This window comes from Diadema antillarum, unplaced genomic scaffold, assembly GCF_040938485.1.
Source record: "Diadema antillarum isolate AM-2024a unplaced genomic scaffold, OU_Dant_1.0 seq00000704_RagTag, whole genome shotgun sequence".
NCBI classification, from domain to species: Eukaryota; Metazoa; Echinodermata; class Echinoidea; order Diadematoida; family Diadematidae; genus Diadema; species Diadema antillarum.
In genome coordinates this window covers 715,165-731,297 of record NW_027271609.1, presented here as the reverse complement: position 1 = coordinate 731,297, position 16,133 = coordinate 715,165, and the positions used below count along the sequence as shown (strand labels likewise).

The 16,133-nt window shown below is 41.6% G+C and overlaps 2 protein-coding genes across 2 annotated transcripts in view; both read right to left on the bottom strand.

Annotated features, from left to right (window-relative positions):
* Nucleotides 1–514: 514 nt before the first annotated feature.
* Nucleotides 515–13,237, bottom strand: LOC139737766 (rho guanine nucleotide exchange factor 11-like). The gene is made up of 7 exons (XM_071648439.1): nt 12,970–13,237; nt 11,318–11,470; nt 10,196–10,313; nt 8,782–9,036; nt 7,792–7,953; nt 6,611–6,836; nt 515–677 (listed from the first exon to the last, which is right to left on the bottom strand). The coding sequence occupies exons 1-7, from the start codon at nt 13,126–13,128 to the stop codon at nt 515–517; spliced, it is 1,236 nt and encodes a 411-aa protein (XP_071504540.1). The 5' UTR covers nt 13,129–13,237.
* A 194-nt stretch (nt 13,238–13,431) lies between these two features.
* LOC139737765 (rho guanine nucleotide exchange factor 11-like) overlaps nt 13,432–16,133 on the bottom strand; it is a 48,846-nt gene continuing 46,144 nt past the window's right edge. The window contains exons 14-15 of the mRNA XM_071648438.1: nt 14,794–14,874; nt 13,432–13,903 (exon numbers count right to left, since the gene is read on the bottom strand). Coding sequence (XP_071504539.1) covers nt 13,432–13,903; nt 14,794–14,874 — 553 coding nt within the window. The remainder of the gene's footprint in view (nt 13,904–14,793; nt 14,875–16,133) is intronic.

Here is a 16,133-nt window from a genome sequence, read left to right as displayed (position 1 = left end):
GATGCTCTTGGAACTGCACATTCATGTGTGAACGCAGTGGACAGAACTTGGAGGGAAGGGATTCCTGACATGCTGTACAAAAATCATTTCTCTTTGACCACTGAAGCAAATCGGATGGGCTTTTCTGTTGGATGTGGGTAACAAGTTATAGTTTCATACCCTGAAATCGTATTTGGATGGATCCACTATTTTTTAAGTTAATGTTGTGGAGGGTCACGTTGTAATTTTTGGGGGGACATACAGTATGCTGCCCTCCTTGCAATGCTTGAATCTATGGACCAGGTCAGTATTATGTTATAGTGCACCACAAAATGGTGGACAGGTGTGACGTACAGAGCAATCAACATCAGTACGATTCTTTGCAAAATTCTATGAGCGTTTTAGACTAAAATGGGTTCACTGTTGCATCAGTAGGATTCTTTGCAAAATTCTATGAGCGTTTAGACTAAAATGGGTGCATTGCTGCATCAGATAACGATTCAGTTGGAACACACACCATAACATTTAATTCATGTTAAGGCAATATTGATATAATGATGAACAGATGCTCCCATTCCCTGTTCCTCCTTGTGAAAATCACCGCCTTACCTAGTACAGGGCTGGGCTGGGGGGACACGACAACTGGTTGTGGGGCTACTTCCACCGTCGGGGGTTCGATGATGTCGGGTTTGTCGTCGCTGAGAGAGGACAGATACCAAAAGATGCAGAACAAAAGTCAAACACATCATCGATGGGATGGAGGGAACAGAAGGAAATGCATTTGATTGACTGAATAATTTACAAATCAAAAGAATATTAATATCAAAGTCAGCGAAGCAAATACACAGGAGCTGGGAAATTTCTACGCACAACAAAATACATGTTTGGAGGTCTCATCCACAGGTGAGCTGCAACATTTCCTTTTAATTCCTCAACTTCCTTAACCCTAATCAGGCCGGGCTTTTTTGGCTATGCTATATCTGGGGGGGGGGGGGGGGGGGGGGGGGGGGCGGATTCCGCCCCCCTTCAGATCTCGCCTATGGAACGCGTGATCGCGCCGAAAATCGGCACACGTGACGCCCGCGACGTATACTATCAAAATGTATGCTTGCTTTCTCCGAAAATTTTTTCTTATATTTTATATTAATTAGGTGATACGCTATCAGCGTATCACCTATTGTGATTGTCAAAATCTCTCTTTATTTCTTTTTATTCTTCTTTCTTTCTGGACAATTTTGTGTCATCAATATCTCAAGAATGACATTACGGAATAACATGACATTTTCAGGGAACATGTCTCATGACAATATCTAGCCACAATAAGGTTTTCATGACAGTAACATATCTATGACGTCGTCTAGGCGCCATTTTGTGATTTTTGGACCATGTTACATGATCGATCATAACTTCATAACTAAAGGTCATTTCTGTATCATTTTTTGTGGACATAAAGTTCAGGTCACGTTCTATCTTACTTCTTTTGATGCTAATTACCTAGGACATCATTAAGTGCGCGTAAGCGCGCGTCAAAATTTTAAAAGGCTCAAAACAACTTTCCAATGGGAAATCTCGAAGTTTCAGACAATTTTATGCGTTTCAAACAATTTTGCGCGTGCGTGTCCGTCCGCGCATTTTCGCGCGCACAGCGCGTCAGCAACATGAAAATACACTTTTTTTGACAGATTTGGATTCCTGATACTTTGAGCAACAATATCCATTGATTTCTAATCGATTCCTACAAATAACAAAGCAATGCACTTGCGTCAAAGTTCAAATTTCGCGTGCGCGTCTATGTGCAAATATAGTGAAAAAACATGTCTTTGTTTATTTCGCCATAGCTCTTTAAAACGTCAGGTGACCCTATGTTTTTATTGCATATTACAAAAGCATATAAATTGGACATGACGTTTCAAGTATCATTATTTCCATAATTACATTATGACGTCATCATATCGTCATCTGAAATAAAAAAAGTGGAATTAATTTTTTTGAGGTACTGTTTCTGACATTCATTTGCTCGTATCTCTGTTGTTTAAGCTCAATATTATCCCAAATTCAGATATGTTGTACTTTGAACATTTGCCTTTCAAGTCCATGTCATGGTTTTGAAATTTGATGACGTCATCATGCTTTAAATTGTGTTTAAAGGTAAAGACGCAAAATCGGACAAGTTTACGTGTTATGTCTATGGGAGGTGATTTTTTTAGAAACCATGCATTGACTTGACAACGTTTAAGCACCTTTATCTCAGCTGATTTTGCTTCATTTCCTCTGAAACTTATTTATGTTGTAGCTGTGACAATAAGCTGCAGTAATCATGCATTTTATTCTTTGAAATCTCCTCATGAGGTTGACAATTTTGCAATTTAAAACTGAAAATGAGAATGGAATGCGGACCAAACGATTCCTGATTCATCTTTCACGTACATAAGCTTACGTTCCTCTAATTTTCTCGTCGAGACGTATGGCCGAGTGGTTAGAGGCGTCGTCTTAGAAACGTGAGGTTGCACACGTACGGGTTCGATCCTCACAAGAGCACGAAAGAAAATAATATTTTTTTTTTTAACTTTTTTTCTTCAATGGAGTACTACACCTTCGTCCATGTAGAAATCACGTTTGCATGTAAACACACCTATACGCACACACTCACACAGTATACCTTTGTTTTGCGTTGGAGACTGCATTACTTCGACTGCTGCAAAATTATAGTTTTGCAGGTTGGGCTTTTCAAACTGATATAGTATACTGTAACAAAATGAAATTTGTTCATATCAATTCAGTAACACAATGTAGTCGTGGTTACTTTGTGCTGATTTATACATGTAACAAGCTATACATTGTAAAAAAGGTATTCAGTCTTCTGTATTGATGATTATTTGTCAATTAGTGGTTTTTGTGGAGTTTCAGATAGTGATAAAAAGTATGGATGATAAGTGCAGCGATAATTCCTATAGTTAGTTCAAAGCTGTGTTACAGATGTTTGATACATACATTTAGCATTGTGTGTGTGTATATACGTGTGTATACAGGTTGGCCATATGACACATTCTAGACAATTACTCTTAATTGATTAGCAAACGTGATCAGCTATGGAACTGGATATGGTACTAATGTATGATGTTAATGATTCTGATTAAACTGTGACGAGTTTAAAGGGATAGCGTAACTGTGTGTAAAAATAAGGCAATTATAAGGATATTTTAGGGCAATTTGATAACCATGCCTATAATAATTTCATACAGGTACTAATGCCTGCCTCATATTCATGTGATAGATCGTCATGTCAATAGCAAACTGACAACGTACGATGAATGTGTTATATATTGAACAACTGTCTTTCAAGTCCATAACGTTCCCCATATTTTCCCGTCGAGACGTGTCGCCGAGTGGTTAAAGGCGACGTCTCAGAGACGTGAGGTTGCGGGTTTGAACCCCACAAGATCACGAAACAAAATAATTAGCTACTTTACTGTTTTTTTTCTTCAATTTTGTATTACATATTCGTCCATGTAGAAATCACGTTCGTATATAAACGCACCTATACACACACACAGACACACACACACGCCATATCCCTCTTTTTTGTGTGTTGGAGACCACATTGCTTCGACTGCAGCAACATTTTGCAGGTTGACTTTGTCAAACCGATCATAGTATGTAATGACGACGACTGAGGTGTTGTACTTTGAACAATTTTCTTTCAAGACGATGTCATTGTTTTGTAATTTGATGACGTCATTACACTGAAAATTGTGATTAAAGGCAAGGTATCAAAACCAGCCGATTATAGGTTTTATGTCTGCGGGACGTATTTTTCCCAAGTTGCCAGAAATGGCATAGCGACCTCAGTCGTTACAAGGCCGCTTTTCCGTCTAGCAATGCAATAGATGTTCACACGGCCACGTTAGTTGAGTGGGCATTGACTTTCCCCCCGTTATATCTATACATTGTTGTTGTTTTTTTGTCTTACCATTTCCGTGGATGACCCGTGGCCGAGTGGTTACAGAAACGGTTTCGCATGCACGCTCAATATAACTTCAAGGTGCCTATATCACATTCTTTTCTTTGTCGATCACAGATGACTGTCATCTGATGACCACAAGCGTATCACCTAACTCGTCCTCAATGTGACGAGTTTTCATGTCTCGTTAATTATTGTAATTTATGCATAAAATCAGTTTTGGGCTCTAAATCACTTATTAACGCTCTAATTAAGCTAATTTCTTTTTAAAAATGTTTCTTGTATCATTCTCCTGAGACATAGGATAAAAAAATCTGTATCGAAATTAATTTCTTATGTATTTGATTGTTTTTTTAATTTCTTATGTATTTCCTTGTTTTTCGACCTTTTGTTTTTGTTTGTTTTTTGGCCAAAATTTGTCACAGACATTTTTCGAAGCTTTATTATGATAAAATAAATTAATTTCGTCCATTCTAAGTCAAGATATGAATTTTAATGTGAATTAATTGAAAAAACTCAATTTGCATTGGATTTGTACACAAAATCACGTTTTGGAGCAATTTTGAGGTTGACAAATTTTTTTTGAACGGGCGTCGCGTCAAAACGGTACGCGCGGGTGCAACAATTTTGGTCTCAAAAGTTGCGCGATACTTGAAAGAAAAAAGTCATGAAACATCGCAGCGGGAGCTTATCGCGCTGCGAAGATATTGCGCGAAACGTCGAGGGGGGGCGGATTCCGCCCCCCCCCCCAGCCTTATTAGGGTTAAGGCCTTCGTGAAGGTAAAAAACATATCCTAGCTCCCAGACAGGGAAATGGTAAATTAAAATGAAATTTCACCAATACCACACTAAACTACAATGTAGTATAGTATAGTATAGTATAGTATAGAAAAGTATATACTAAACTATAGTACAGAATACTTTACTATACTATACTATATTATATTTTGGATCAAAAATTTGTCTTCCATTGATTGGTTAAAAGACCTTCACGTGATTATAGGTATTTTGAACTATTTTAGAGTGTTGGTGTGTTTGACACTCCATGAAGTACTATTTGCAAAATGACGTCACTTTTATGACGACATTTTGCAAATAGTATATACTATTTGCAAAATGATGTCACAATCACCCTTCTTTACAATCAAGTGTACGTGGTCCGTCCACGTCCGGTCCCGAATTCTAGTGTTCAGGTTTGCAGCGGCCATACGAGCGCTTGGATACATGCGACGGGCAACTCTGGCGGTGCCACGGCTGCTACGTTTTTCAATTTCCGGTCTCTCGCACTGTTGCGTATTGCAGGCGCTGCGCTGCCGCCGCAGTGCGGCTAAACCTAACTGCGACCAGCCCCAACACGCAGTGTTGCAGTGTAACTGTGTACACAGAGCGTCCCGGGGTTAGGCTAAGCTTATAATGATTTTCACTTTTTATTCAAATTTTTGATCCAAAATATAAAACAAATATACTTTGCCTAGTTTCGAGTTTCTTGTTAAAACTATGGGCCTCGGTGACTCCAAACTAGCACTATTCACTTCGGGGCTGCGCCCCTCAGTGAATAGTACTAGTTTGGAGTCACCTCTGCCCATAGTTTTAACAAGAAACTCTCAAGGCCAAGTATATTTGTATACTATACTATACTATACTACAAATTTGTATATTATATCCCTCATGTAAAGCTTCTTGCCATAGGATTGTACAGAGCACGAACATGGTGTAGTTTTACTAGCTAGCTACGAGCAGCTGGATGCGGTGCAATTGGTTACTAGCCAGCGTGATATAGTACTTTTGGGAATCCACGATTTGCACCCAATCGTGATCGTGTGATCGATATCTACTTTTCTCACTTAAGAATGTACGCAGTGCGCGTTGTAGCGATACTTTTGAGCGACAGTCCTGTGGCTTGTAACTACATGTAGCTAGCGCTAGCAGATCGCGGAGCATTACAGAAATCTGTGGTGCGAGCGATGGCGTGGGTGTGTAAACTAAACGTTAGTGGACATTAGTGATCAATGCATTCAGCTCAATTGACAAAGTGACTGCTTCAAGTAACGGAAGAATGATCGCAGGAGGACACCATATCAGGTACGAATTAGGAATAAACTAAAACCAATTTTGAAGATGATCTGGGTATAACGAAGCCGCTTTAGGCCTACTTCTAACGTACGTAGTCCTGGACCTCCTCGATCTTTCGGAGTTTTGCACGCTGTAGTGTAGCTCGTGTGTAGGAATCAACAACAGCGCAGCAGTGTCGTTCGCTACGCGCTGCACGCACTGCTGCTGCACTGCTACGGCCTAACGTTAGATTTATCGTTCACGAAACCTGCACACTTTTCGAATAGGGAACCGTCATTACTCTAGTAAAATGCTCGAGAGGGATATAAAACAAATATCGACTGCTTTCTTTCGGGCCATGGTAAAACTATTTGACCTCGGTGATGTCTCAACAGTGCCATGTCCCTCGACTTCGTCTCGGGACATAGCACTGTTGAGACATCACCTCGGTGCAAATAGTTTTACCATCTCCCTCTGCAGCAATCGATATTTGTATACTATACTATACTATACTATACTATACTATACTATACTATACTATACTATATCGCAGCAGCAATGATACAAGCCTGAAAGGTTTGCAGCAAAGGTGCAAGCTTTAAAGGGCTTCACACTCACATCTTCAAGTCCTCCTCGTTGAGCGGGTGGAGTCCCTGGGGTAGCCTCTGGCTGAGGGTGGTACGGGCGTTGCGCCGCACCCCCTTGGGCTGCCTGCGCTCCAACTCTTGGGTGTGGAGGATGACGTCCATCCAGGCCGAGCGGTCCTGGACGGACCCCGTGACCAGCTCGTAGATCTGGGGCCCCGCCGCCGAGGACGTGCTGACTAGGAAGAACGCTTTTTTGTCTGCAGGGAGGAAGGTGGTGATGGTACTGATGGGGGCAATGATGGCAATGCATTACTTTTTATATTTTTCTCTTACTCTATTACATTTATGCATGAACATATACTGAACATATATACATGTAATGTGAAGTAGATAAATGGGACTGCTGAAAAGCACAGATTATATCAGGATTGATGAGGTAGGGGTGGGGGAGGGAAGAAGAATAAGGGCAAGAAGGAGGAAGGAAGGGAGAAGGAGGGAAGAAATGAGAGCATGAGGGGAGGGAGGGATGAGGGGGTGAGGGGAGGGAGGGGTGAGGGGAGGAGAGGGGATGAGGGATGAGTGAGGGACATACAGAGATGAATGGGGGAACAAGGGAGGGGGTGAGGAGAATAGTAGGAGGGGAAAGAAGGATAAAGAAGTGATGGGAGGGGGAAGGAAGAGGGTAGGGATAAGGAAGACAGGTGGTAGAGGGGGGATAGGGTACAAGGGGAAAAATCGGATGAGGGTAGAGGATTACAGCGGGCAGGGGATTAGGGGAGGTGGTAGAGAATTCTTGAGAGGTGTGGTGGGGGTAAGTTGATGAGAATAGGGGGAAAGAGGTTGAGGGTAGAGAATATGGAATGATGGTAGATATAACAGTAAGAGGAAAAATGTGGTGAATGGGATGGGATGGGAAGAAGATGAAGAGTACCGGGATGACAGCAAGGGGGTGAGGAAAGGGATACATGAGATGATGGTAGGGTAGGGGCGTGTCAGGGTGATATGGGGGATGAAAAAGGGGTGTGTCAGGTAATATGGGGGAGAGGGAAATACAGCAAAAGGGGGGTCCAGGGATGATACCAGGGGGAGTGATGAAAGTGGTAGGGGGATGAGGATGAAGAGAGAGTGAGATGGCAGATGAGGTGGGGGGGGGGAGGGATGGGAGTCTCGGGGGTGGGGGGGGGGGGTGATGGCTGGGTCAACCACACTCACTTGTGGCCACCGTCCGGCAGAGCACGGTGCTGAGCTTGATGATGGGGCTGTGGGTCTTCACCTCCTCCCGCATCTGGTTGGTGGAGTGGAGCTTGAGGACCAGTTTCTCATCCTGCTTCTGTAGCAAGACGATGATATCCTCCAGGAGGAGCACTTGTACATCTGGTGGAAAGGATGCACGGAGGGAGACCAAAATAACATCCACAAATTGTTTCTATCTCTAAATCACATTTTAGAACATTTCAAAGCACTACTGCTGGGTTTTTGTTTCATCTGCAAGTGGTAAATTATGCCTGCAAGTGGTGGTGGTGATCTGAAAGACATCATCTTTAAGCTAGTGGTCCACATTAACCCATTTTTTTCTATTGGTCCAACCAGTCCCTGTTGGACCAGTGGGAACCAAATTTTTTCCATTTTAAGGGGTCCAAACCTAAGAATTTACAAGTAAAAAAAAAGCCCTGTTGGACCAGTGGGTACCCAGTTTTTTCAGTTTTAAGTGGTCCAAACCTAGAATTTAGAAAGTCAAAACAAGGGGAAAAACTACACAACAATATGTGTAAGCTTGTGGTTTCTCTTCCCCTGTGACACACAGTTTTGCTGAGCATGAGACTGCAATAAGTTTCAGCTTTGAGACTGTCATGATTAGCTGCTATCAGTAAGCTCTCACCAGCTGTCACCAACTCATGTTGTTCTGGCATACATACATGCATGGCCTCAAGAGAGTTTTCTCAAGTCACGTATCTGACATATCAAAAATCTACAGGATCCCAAGTAGCAAACACAATTTGAGCAACATAACAAAGAAACCAAACAGAATAGAGAACAGAAGAAACATAAAAATGAAAGAGGAAACAAAAGAAAATAGAAAAAATAGAAACAAAATGAGATATACAAACAAAAATAAAAACAAAGGCCCAATGAGCCACATCTTCTCATTTTACTCTCTCTCCCCTCCACCCCCCCCCTTTTCTCTGTTCATCCTCCACTGACCGATACTCTTGTTCCGGTTGACCTTCCAGGACAGCTGGCCATCATGGATCAGCCGCCGGGTCAGGAGGTCAAAGTTCTTGTAGTCCGCCACCAGCGGGTTCGTTGACTTCTCCACGGGGGTCTTGTCCATGCGCCGGTTGTACTCCTGCAGCCGGTGCATGTTTTCGCTTTCCTTTACCGCTTCGTTCACCGCCGACAAGATGTCCTTGCTCTTCTGGAGCGCCTTCGACAGCTGCTCATGTTCTGAGCTCTTCACTGGGGTGGGGTAACGAAACCGGAAGGACGACAAAAAGTGAAACAAAGTTAGCAACACTGATTAACGTAACAACAATAGCAAACATTTCAATCTTACCAACATCAACAGCATAATCATTAGAATGTGGAGGTCAGCGGAATGATAACAAGAACAGAAGATCACAAAGATGGTGGTGATGATGATAACCATAACATTTAAAGGTAAAACACAGTTTCCATACAACTGCAGAAACTGTTAATTTTTTCTCAAGATTGGACACATATGCACAAGAAATATGTGAGATAATGCAGTGATAACACTATCTCACTCGGGAAATGATTAAAATGTGAAATACTAGCCAATAAAGGTACACTGACAGTATTGCAATCATTGAACATATCCGATCATGGTTCCTACGTAATGTTTCATAAATCCATTATCGGTGATGAACACAATGGGCAATAAAAGTATCTGTCAATCTTCCGTGAGAGGGTGAATCTTATAGCAGGATGAAAACACTACAAATGATTTTGAAAGGGAACCAAGAAGAATCCAAAGAGCACTCATAGAGAAACTTGCCAGATACATTCATCTCAAGAGGCAAAACTAGTTCTCTAATCAGGAAGGCGTCTGCAATTTCTCCTCCTTGGGACATGAAGAAATCTCAAAATTTTGATTTGATTTGATTTTGATTTAATTTCTACATTTCTTTTTCATACATAAATGAAATACAAAGTCAATTGAACAAACCAACTTTTGATCGAACCTCCCCCAGAATTGTGGAAACTTGGCAGCCCCCCTGTGACTTGGTCAAGGCGTTTAGAGTACCGTATACGCCGAATATTTCGCAACGTTTTTCCTCTCACAAATTTTGCGAGTTGGGTGTTATTCATGAATTCAAAAACGCGAAAATATTGACTCTGATCCCGATATGAATGTGACATGCACGCATACATTTCTCCGTTCTTCAGTAATGGACTCCACAATCACAAATTTAACCATTCGCAAAACTGTCGGGAAGTCCCAATTCCCGGGAAGTCCCAATTCCCGAAAATTTAGACTCCCTAAATACATGGCGAATACAGTAATATCCATCAATGCACAAAGTTTAAAGTGATTTTATTCATGAGGGTTGAATGTATTTTTCACTTCTCTGATTTTTTTTCCCCTTCAACTTACCTGGGGTATATTTGAGGAGGTTTTCTATGAGTAGGGGGTACTTGGTCAATCTTTGGTAACCGGTGGCAATAATGCCTGGCAGTGGTAGCCTTCTACACAGTGGGTTTCCTTCTGCTTCCTGTGAATCAAACAAAACAAAAACATGTTTCACATCTTTGCCATTTTTCCCTGGAGAACTCAACTCTAAAGAGAAAATACATTTGAAACAAGAAAGTAAAAAAACAAAAACAAACCCAAAACAAAAAGCAATCAACTAGCCAAAAAGCACAGATCAACAATCACGGACAGGCAATTTATCACTCAGTTGCAATGAAAAAAACCAAAACAAACTTGACACAAGCATACATTAATTTCAACACAGATCAACAAATATTCTAAGCTTATAATTGCAGGAAATCTTTTAAGAAATTCATGACACTAGAAATGACAGTAGATCGTCTTCTGAAATGGCCGTTCATAAGCTACGACTTGTACATTCTGGTACACACTTGATATAACATTGTCACTTATTTGTGATAAAAAAAGAGATTGACCCAAAATGCGATTTTGTTGGTGGTTGGAAATCCAACGGCATGTATTTGGGGGTCTTTATTTTGGTTTTTATATGAGGCATGAAAAAGAAAAACTTGTCAGGCATGCAAACGTGAGAAAGAACCCTGAGGCATACTGTAAAAGTGGATATTTTCGCACTACTAATTTTTCACACTCAGCGGGTAAGAAGAGTTTCGCATGTTTTTAATTCCGCAGAATCAAGACCTCAACTACTGGAACATATGGCAGGCAAAAATATTCGCGTGCTTTTATTTTCGGGTTGCGCAAAATGTGCGAAAATTTCAACACCGTGAAAGTTTCCACTTTTACAGTTCTGTATAAGCTCGCGAGGGTTTAATTTTCATGAATTTCGCGAATCACAGTTGGATCGCAAATTTAACAACACGCGAAATTGTCTTCATGCGCTTTGTTAATAGAGCATTAACGTAAGCGTCGGCGTCGATTCGCGAATACAACATCTCATGAAAATGTCTATGACCTCGTCATTCGCGAAAATATCTGTACGCGAAAATAACAGCGTATACAGTATAACGCCCAAGACTTGAGGGAGACTCGGCCGTACGGACTCACGTCGATGAACTTGGATAGCGATCCTTCCTTCTTGTCCTTCTCCTTCTCCTTTTCCTTCTTCATGAACTTCTTGAGGTGTTCCATCGCGATGCTCTGGTTCTGACAAAACGTGGAACACACCCGCTTCATCGTCTCTCCGGCCTCGCCGTCAAACTGCACACGGAGACAACGAGAACAAAAAACAGACACATACAGTAGTGCTACTAATGTATTGTACCATTTGACCGTCTCTTTGGGCTAGAAGCACAGCTGCCAAACACTCAGCAAAGTTTCAGAGCTCTTTCGAGGGGATTACTTGTGCGCTACACATGTTTTAACTGATCACAATGATTCCCAAAATCAAATCAGCAGCTACATTGTACATTCATTTGAATAATTTTTCAAGGAATGGAAGGTGAATGAGGCATGAAGAAAACAAACAACTTAGGCTTTTATATTTCTCTTGTCATGACATGGATGCATACAAGTACTTGATTCTTCGTGAAGACTTGACATATCTGATGAAGGATAACAGACACATGGTTTGTCATGTGTGGGACTGTGAGGGGAAAATTTTTGCAAATCAGTCACTTTCTCTGAGGAAAAAAAAAAAAAACTTTTACGAAATTTACCATTCCATATGAATTTCAAGTCAAGAATGTATGTTTCGAGTTGTTTGGCATGACTTCAACAGCAAAATACAAATGAAACACAAATCATCTTCCTTTGAGCAATTTTCATAGGTGCATTCCTCCAGCACAAATGGTGTGAGATAAAACTGCATCGACTCAAGAAAAACAACTTCAAAACTGGTCAGTTCCATTTCCTGCAATAGTTCCAATACACCACAGCACACTCTGCACAGACTGAGTGTCACTGAGAAAAGCGACCCCATCTGCACACACACACACACAAAAGCATGACCATGATTAATGGAGAGAGCATTTCTTTTGGGTGTAGTAGTTTCACTGCTCGTGCTCTGGGTGTTTGTAGAGGGAAATATAAATTTGTCATCAAACTTTAGACCCATACTGCAGCATGTTACTAGGGTACGTGAGATTCCTGGAAAGATGGATGCTGGTTGCCGTGGCAACATTGGATGATTATATGTGGGTGGGTGGAGGTGGACTGATTGTCTCACCTTGCTGAGGAGGATTTGGCTGACTTCCTCGAAATGGGAGGGATGCAGTTGCCATGGCAACACTGGATGATTATGTGGGGGAGGGGGATGGGAGAACAGAAACTGATTCTTACCCTAATGAGGAGGGATGCAGTGGCCATGGCTTCATTGGATGATTATGTGGGTGAAAGGGGATGGGGTAACAGAAACTGATTCTCACCCTGTTGAGGAGGATCTGGCTGACTTCCTGGATGACATGGTAGGATGGATGGTGCAACACTGGATGGTTAAATGGGGGAGTGGAATGGGGGAACGAAAACTGATTCTTCCCCTGCTTAGACGGATTTGGCTGACTTCCTCGAAATGGGTGGAGGGATGCGGTTGCCACGGCAACATTGGATGATTATGTGGGGGAGGGGAAAACGGAAACTGATTCTTACCCTGCTGAGGAGAATTTGGCTGACTTCTGTGAAATGAGAAGGGTGTGGTTGCCATGGCAACATTGGATGATAATGTGGGAGAGGGGATGGGGGAATGGAAAACCGATTCTCACCCTGCTGAGGAGGATCTGGCTGACTTCGTGGATGATGTGGGACGTCCGGCGCTCCTTCTTCATGGCGTTGTTGAGCGAGCCATGCACCTCGATCATCTCGTCGAGGTTCGGGAAGTAGAAGTTGATGGTGTCCTTGGGGAGGAAGTTGTGCTCCAGCATCGGGAGGTAGAAGACGCGCTTGAGGACCTTCAGGCTGCGCACATGCGTCCTCTCCGTGTGGAACAACTCTGGGTGGGGCAGGGGGAAGCAGGGGAGGAGAGAGAGAGAGGAGTCAGTTATGGCGACCATAATGCAGAGTTTGATTCACCTTAATGACTGTTAAAAACAAAACAAAACAAAACAAACAAAACAATCAATGTTTTAAAGTTGCCTTTTGCATTGTTCACATAAGTCCCCCCTTGCCCCACTCCCAATCCCCCTCCACCCATGGTGGGAACAAAGCTCTCAGGCCACATATCATTATCACCATGATTTTGAGCTTTTCCCTCGAAATAATGGTTTGCCTTTGAAGGAAAAACAAAAATGGCTCAAAATCTCGTTCACCTGAAAGCTCATGGTTTTGGGGCCATCATACGCTATACCAAGTGTCTCTGTGATCATAGCATAGCGCCCAAGTCTTTCTGTGATCAAACAAATACACATGCAATCAGGAGTACCTCTGTGAGCAATGGGACATACAGTTGTACACCAGTCTCGACCCATCTTTATATCAATACCCAATACTTGAAAGAGCCCCTCTGAGCACGGCAAACGTGCACCAGTCTCACCATTGATGACCTCCTGCCGTTTGACCTCCTTGGGTTTCAGCTTCCGGACGATGTCCTTGTCGATGCTCTTCTGCCAGTTGGGCGTGGACGCCTCGGCCTCCATGTCGGAGTCGTCCTCGTCAATCTGTCTGGCAAGGTGCTCCAGGGAGGTCCTCGGTGAGTCCTGACTGCTTCCGGGAAAAAGATGGATAGATAGACAGACAGATGAATAGAAAGAAAGAACAAACAGGGGGATAGATGGATGGATAGATACAAAGACAGGGATAGATAGATGGATACATACACAGACGGAAAGATATAGGAATAGATAGATATTGTATGAATGGATAGACAGACAAATAAACAGATAGATAGATATGCAGATAGAGGGATAGATATACGGATAGATAGATGAATAGATAGACAGATACAAATTGTAGACGGATAAATAGACGGATATATGGATAGACAGATAGACATATGGACCAATAGAAAGAAAGGCAGGTTGATATACAAATAGATAAACAATGGACAGATATATGTAAATAGATAGATAGATAAGAAGATGTGCGGAGAGACGGTTGGATGAATATACAGGATGAATAGATCGATTGTTGGATAGACACAGAGACGGACAGGGGATAAATAGATGAGTGGATGGACAGATGGAGCAATATATTTGCAGATGGAAGGACAGAGAGAGAGAGATAAAGAAGGGGGAGGAGCATCACACTGACTTCATAATCTTGATCTGTAAGAATACCACAAGGAAGCTGCACATTTTATCTTGCAAGAATAGACTTTGGCTAAAAACACAGATTTTTGTCACTTTGATATTTGTCTCCTGAAAAACGATAACCAACCTCCTTTTCAAACAGACATCTTTGCATCAAAATGAAGAAATGATTGTCTAAGTAACGCAAAACAGTAAGTCCTCTAGGGATAAATGTCCTTGATATCACGCTGTGGAAAAGTAGGACGGAAATTTCAAGATGGATAAAAGCAAAGAACGAAAACACCATGAAACCTGCAAAATGAAACACCGACAATGACGGGGAAAAAGAGAGGGAAAACTTACCCCGTTGAAATACTTGATGAGGAGCTGGCTTGTGACCTCGTTAGCACGTCGGTCACCGATTGGTTATCCATATCGACATCGCTGCCATTTTGGAAGGTGGAGCAACATTCGCATAGCAATGGGGAAGTTGGGAAGGGGAAAGAAAATAACAACATCAATGATAAATTAAGATCATTTATTTGAAGATCATAGCAACAAAACAATGTAGCCCAGAATATGCAGAACACGGTAACAGCGCATGCAAGGATAACAAACAAGATAATAATGATACTTGTACATCTCTTTGATTGGAAAAGTAAACAAATGAATATAAAAAAGAGAGAAAAGCAGCAAATAATACCAAAAGCCGAGTGCAAAGACTTAATGAATACATATACCCTCATCGTTCCTTTGCCACATGACTGGTTACATTGAATCTGCTGCGGGCATTGGAGCATTGGGCATTGGGTTCCAATGTTACGGGTAAAAGGGTCTAGGAGGAAAAAGGGGGAAAGACTAGGCGTGGCTATCAATGCACCTATCATTCACAGGTGCTCTGCACTGAGAAAATATTGCATATTCTGGATCCATCAAAACCAAAATCCTCCACATTTGGCGTGTTAATAATGCCACGCACATATCTCTAAATTCCCTCACGAGACAAGAAAACATCAAGGACTAGACTCCATTGCTCTACTCAAATGAATAATTCACTCACACAAAAGTTTCACTTGGAATATTCATTCCAAAGTTAAGATCAGTCATACAAATTTGTATATTTGTATTTAAAAAAAAAAAAATCAGTAATCAGCATTTCCCCACATAGAAACATTCTAACTACCAAGAAAAATATAACTACCCTTGATTATTTCTCTTCCCTTTTCTATATGAAAGACAATTTATCTACTGATACTTTCTTGCTAAATCAAAAAAGAGATGACTAACACGAATGAACTATGCTCAGCTGAAGAAAAGTGTGTACGTGTATGTGTGTGTGTTAAGCATTGCAAAAGCCTACACAGAAAGGTTAATGATGACTCAAGATATGTTGTGTACACTCCTTTCTCAATGGGTTTGCACAGGTGTGTACATGTAGCTTTCTGCACTACTTTCGCCTACTGTACAATGAATACAGAGTGTGGAAGTAAATAGAGATACAATATCCCCTCATAAGCCTGATTCACAATCAAAATTCTCCCAATCACTTTAACAATACATGTAACTCCAAATACCACTTTTGATCTCCACTTAAGATTTTCATTACCATCTCCAACAAGCTTGTGTATAATGTCAATGCCATTTTTGGATGGTGGTCCTTTTCAGTGTTTAGGTACAGTATAAATCTTCATATTGGTTTTGCT